Source organism: Sardina pilchardus, chromosome 6, assembly GCF_963854185.1.
Source record: "Sardina pilchardus chromosome 6, fSarPil1.1, whole genome shotgun sequence".
Classification (NCBI taxonomy): Eukaryota; Metazoa; Chordata; class Actinopteri; order Clupeiformes; family Clupeidae; genus Sardina; species Sardina pilchardus.
In genome coordinates, this window is record NC_084999.1 from 17,265,972 (window position 1) to 17,271,971 (window position 6,000).

The 6,000-nt window shown below is 41.4% G+C and overlaps 1 protein-coding gene across 1 annotated transcript in view; it reads left to right on the forward strand.

The window, feature by feature from the left end:
- Positions 1-4,079: 4,079 nt before the first annotated feature.
- brd2b (bromodomain containing 2b) overlaps positions 4,080-6,000 on the forward strand; it is a 14,475-nt gene continuing 12,554 nt past the window's right edge. Inside the window, exons 1-2 of the mRNA XM_062538762.1 lie at positions 4,080-4,196; positions 5,535-5,865. Coding sequence (XP_062394746.1) covers positions 4,165-4,196; positions 5,535-5,865 — 363 coding nt within the window. The 5' untranslated portion in view covers positions 4,080-4,164. The remainder of the gene's footprint in view (positions 4,197-5,534; positions 5,866-6,000) is intronic.

Genomic DNA, 6,000 nt, shown 5'->3' on the forward strand with positions numbered 1-6,000 from the left:
AATGGGGAGTTACATCACAAATGTTTAGATCTCGTTCAATCTCGTTCCGATCACGTTGCATTGTGTGAAGATGTGGCCATTAGTTGGAACAGTTGCCATGGTTACTTCCACAGAGCTACAGAGGGAGACAAAGCTGACAGTGGTTTGAAATTTGTTTTATTTGCAACCTGCGCTGTCTTGTGGAAAAAATGGATAAGATGAAAGGAAAGGGACCCGACCAAAAGAAGCTCAATGCCAGCACCTTTGGAAAAATGTAGAGATCACTCCTTATGACCTGCCAGCTACAGAATGGATGAGAGACCCCGACGCATTACCTCTTGTCTCATAAACTCAAGTTTTGGCATCAGTGCATACACTCTGCAAGAGTTCAAGAACTACAAGACACTGAAGGTTCATGAGCAATTTTGCAGTGGCTGGGTTCAAGATCTGCTCATTCACAAGAGCGTCTTTCTTTATAACTTGGTCATTAAATATCAAATCAAACTAGAAATGCAATTCCAAGGAATTACCAGTGCATGAAAATGCAAGTTGAAGATTGTGTGGATGTTGATAGACAGAAAGTTCAGTAGATGTTGATAGGCAGATTAAGTAGGCAGTTTAATGGGTAAAAGTATGGTTTGAAGAAGATAGATGGATAGAAAGTTGGATGTGCTTTATATCCTTGTAGAATGAGAGACGCAGAGAGAGAGAGTTGGCCTAGTTGAGCAGAAAGCAGTTGATACAGGTGCAATCTGTTTAATTGGCTCTTGAGGGGCTTAGTTGAGCAGCTGTCAGTTGATACAGGTGCATGTCATAGTGCCAATGCAAAGTATGGGTGAAAATTAGCTTGTTTTTTGTTAATACCTCAAAAACACATTGCCCAATATCCTTTTCAAGACCTGCAATAGTTTGCACAAAGTTTCCATGTTAAATGGCATGTTTTAACTTGTTCATCGCTACAATTTGCGACTAGACAGGAGACATTCTAGCCTGGGTATACCCATGCTGCCTTAAGAGTGATTTCATTCGTGCTGCTAAGCAACCTGGAACCACGTAATACGGAATCGTCCCATATTTGACACATAAAAGTCTTGTTCCGTACTGAACTGATACGGAACGCTCTTTGTTCCGTATTTTTGAGAAACTGCTCAATGCACACACACAAAAACACACACAAAAAAACTAAAACACTCAAAAAACCTACACCCTAACGACATGTTAGTGCAGCGTTTCTCAAACTGGGCAACGTGGAGACTGCTGGTCTGCGAGGCATTGAGTGAAAATAGGTCCGGTGCTTCACCTGATAATTTCCTGCGCAATTGATCAAGCAACTGCGGACCGGCAGAAAAAGAAAACATACGTTTCTGCAATCAGGAGGAAATGCTTGCTAATTCGATGTGATCAAACATAGAGCCAATTAAGTGGTGGTATAAGCGTTCATTGAATGCATGCGTGTGCGCATGCGTGTGCGCATTTGCGCGACAGAAACTGAAACTACACGATAACATTGGTGGCAAGCTCCGCTTCAACCTGTTGGAAGGCTATTTAATTATTTAACGACATTTAATAGAACAACATGGATTCTTGCAACTTCCATAGAAACAGAGCAGAGTACAAGTATTGCTTAGTCAATTTTGAATATATCATGGTCAGAAGATTGTAGCCTTAGTCTTTCATTTAAAGATCTCCAGATCAATGATTTACGCCTACCGGTATTATATCTGCTCAGCCGTTTACCATAGACAAAAGTCGGTAGGCTATTGTGTAATGGCTTAGGCTAATGTAATCCTTACATTCAGGCATTCAAATGAAATTTCATTATAAAGCATATATTTTTTTTCTCCATTTGTCTTCCAGAGTTAGCCTGGCTAGCGCCTACCACTTTTCAAATGAGACGTGGTCTGGCAACCAGGCGTTCATTTTCTCATATTTGAAAAAATGCCCAGATCTGTTCATTGGGCGCCACGGATGTCTGTCAATTGCGTCTGTGCATAGCTCATCATCGTCTTGCTTTTCCCCCTGTTCTGTGATTGGTCCCCTACCTCAGGCAAAAATTAGGGCGGTAGTTTCCAGACTGCCTTAGCGGTGTGAATCAAATCGCAAGGCAGGATGGGAACACCCAGGCTATTCCAGAGTATGATGCTTGCATGAGGGAAACATCCCAAAACAATAGCACCCATACTTGCTGTTGTTTTCAGGAGTATTTCTCATGCAATCATGTAAAAGCAATGATCTATTGTAATTATATCTTACATTAGTAAAGATGTGCATAGGACATGTGCACTTGTCAACTCATTCCTAACACTTGTTGGACCCCATTAATTGCCAATCATAAGCCTACCACTCTGGCCCAGAGCCTCTGGGCCTACCACTCAAATAACCACTCCATGCCCCAAACCTGAAGCACTACTCCTTGATGTGCCCTTATTATAATCAATGAGCATTTGGGCTCAGAACAGTGAGGAGAAGTTTGGCAATAGCCTACAGGCAGCCATGTCCTATAGGCCAGTCAATCTAGCTCAAAAAAGGGCCAAAACTTAAACTAATTGCAATAGTAATGGTTCATACTTTTTATTGATCCTTAAACCCTCCTGCATCACATATTAAAGATCTACCCATTTATATTTAGTGGAACATACTTTTATTCAAGGTCAAAGGTAGCAATTTCCAATGCATTTTGCCATTGAGATTTACTAAAGGTGAAATGGGTAAAATTTTAAACTATAGATATCAAATTAAAACTTTCACAGTTGTTTACTCACATTAGGCAAAGATTTTTTGTATTGCAAGTTTTCTGAAATGTGATGTTTAGATATGCAAATGAGACCAGTTTTACTTAAATGTGCAATAATTTGCATATATTTCTAGAAAACTAAATCTGTACAATAGGTACAGTCAACTTCAAAATAATTGCTGAATTTTGCTTCTATATTGGATACCAAAAGCCTATGCAAAGGGAATATTTGATATCACTTCATATCACCTCAGAAATGAGGAAATCAAGTCAAGTCAAAATCAATGCGTTTCAATGGAAGTACATTATAGAACAAATGATTGTCAATGATATGGTATGATGGAAGTATCTCAGTGCATGCCAACTCACTTGATATGTTGTCTAAAGGTCAATATCTTCCTTATGTGACTTGGCATGTGACTTGAGATACTTCCATCATACCATATCATTGAAAATCATTTGTTCTATAATGTACTTCCATTGAAACGCATTGATTTTGACTTGACTTGATTTCTTCATTTCTGAGGTGATATGAAGTAATATCTAATATTCCCTTTGCATAGGCTTTTGGTATCCAATATAGAAGCAAAATGCAGCAATTATTTTGAAGCTGACTGTGCCTATTGTTCAGATTTAGTTTTCTAGAAATATATGCAAATTATTGCATATTTAGGTAAAACTGGTCTCATTTGCATATCTAAACATCACATTTCAGAAAACTTGCAATACAAAAAATCTTTGCCTCAATGTGAGTAAACAACTGTGAAAGTTTCAATTTGATATCTATAGGCCTAGTTTAAAATTTTACCCATTTCACCAGTGGTAAATCCCAATGGCAAAATGCATTGGAAATTGCTACCTTTGACATTGGAAAAAAGTATGTTCCACTAAATATAAACGGGTAGATTTTTGATATGTTAATTAGATATACCTAGGGATCACAAAAAACTTGGAATGATTACTATTGCAATTAGTTATGGGTCAAACGCTAGATTGACTGGCCTACTATCGGTCAGCCAGTCTAATGGACTACTAGACGTTTTCATTTTCGCTATCAAGTCCACTCCTAAAAACTCTTCATCGTAACAAAATATTATGTTACAATATGCTGCCATTTTGCATATATTGCAAAGACCTTATAACATTTCCGCTGTTGAGAGAGCAGCTTTACACATCCCGCGTTCGTTGAGATAAATTGCCTGCATCTCATACTAGGTGCGGTGGTAATGATGGATTGTTTGACCAGCCTGTAACAACCTGAAACGACTACAGTCGGCGTGAGGGATTGGTCAAATTCAGCTAAGCTCCGCCTGGCAAGGGAAGGTTCATAACGCGTTAGGCGGAAGCTACCCGGCACTATTTACTAGTTACACCGCCAAGGGATGACTCGAATCCGAGCGGTGGAACAATTCTGAGTAATTGGGCTACGTTTAAAATCCAGATCCATCCTGATGGATGCGGCTATTAATTCGCCTCTTGACAGGTACATTCTAGTTTGTTTTGCACCCACTTCACGCATGAAATAAATCATAAAGTCACGGTATTTGAGAATGAGCCGTTTCGCCTAGCTTTGTGTGAGATCCGCTCTTAAAAACCGATCCGGGCGCATAAAATAGCTACGGACTTTGAATTAGCAGCTAACTGTGGTTCATTTTAATTTGTGTGCGCGCGGGAGTGTTCGTTCATCAGCTTGACATGTATTTTAGAATAAATATTCTCTGTGCTTTAGTAATTGAACAATGGGTACCATCTATGATGACAAGAGTCAGAACTAGGCTAGCTAACCCGCCCCGCGGAACTGCGCTGCCGCCATTTTCTAGCTGAAAAGATTATAGTTATATAGCCTTGAGTGGTAACTATTCATTAAACGCGGAATGTTAAGTAAATCTTTGTGTAAGAATGAGTTAAGGTTGTGTTGAGACTGGAATCTGGCTAAGCCATTGAGTATCTACTGCTAGCTACTTCGGTTGCGTAATCATCTGAGGCGCGTCTGCCCATCTGGGTTAGCAGATTGCGCCTATGTTTACAAACACGTAAGGTTAGGTAGCCCATGTGATGAACAGTGACTCATTTAGAGTGTACTGGCTTTTGGTGAATCTAAATGTATGCATCTTTTATTTGGCCACAGTGGATGAATAATATGCTAATCTAATACTTCATATATTGTAAATTACTGTGATCTAACGAAATTAGGCTACGAGTAACGTTGTGAAATGTCTGTTTTTGTGTTAGCCTACCTTGGGCAGGGCTTATTGTTAATGTTGGGAAAAGCCTGCAATCTACCCGTTTCCATTTTGTGTGGAGTTTCTTATTTATATCAGATCTACTTTCTCCTAGCAGTTGTTTATCGTGTGATCCATTTTTAGACGACTATGTGTGTGACTGGAAGCAGAAAATGATTTGGAAGCAAACTGCGAGTAGCTTAAGTTGTAGCCTTTGTGGATGTGTGTGAGGATGTTAGGACAAAACTATAGCTTCAAGACAACTGAACGTTGCATGTAACAGCTGTGTAAATGTTCTTTTTGGACTGGCCTTACATTGATTTGTGAAAGTTATTACATCAAGATAATCCCATTAATCTTGGTAGGCTATAATTGCTGTAATCGCTAAGGGTTTATATTAAGGCCAGATATCGCTTGTCCATCTGTGATATTGTTATTTTTCTATGTTAAAATCCAACAGTTTTTATGTGAATGTAATTTCCCTCCATTTTCATCCACCCCATCCTCTACTTCCTGGTCTTATCTTCTTGTCGTGTGTGTGTGTGTGTGTGTGTGTGTGTGTGTGTGTGTGTGTGTGTGTGTGTGTGATTCTGTGGCAGTGGCTCTCTGGGAGTGGGCCTGTCGCTCGTCGGCGGGATGGACCCCGGCATGATGAACGCCGGCGCGGGGAAGCGCATACGCAAGCCCTCGCTGCTCTTCGAGGGCTTCGAGAGCCCCGCGCTGCCCACCGTGCCCCCTCCTCCGCCCCCGCCGTCCGGCCCCACCATGCCCACGCAGCCGACCCAGCCCCCCGTCAGCGACCCCGGCCGGGGCGGCCGCATCACCAACCAGCTGCAGTTCCTTCACAAGGCCATGGTCAAGGCCCTGTGGCGCCACCACTTCGCCTGGCCCTTCCACCAGCCCGTGGACGCCGTGCGCCTCAACCTGCCGGTGAGTTTCGTGTGACCGAGTGTGTAGCAGCTCTCTGTGGAGTTGTGATGTGGGTCCGTGTTTAGACTAGACAGCAAGTTCTGCGTTACTGCAGTGTGGTTTTAGTTCACTGACGCTTGTCTACGCTTGTTTGCT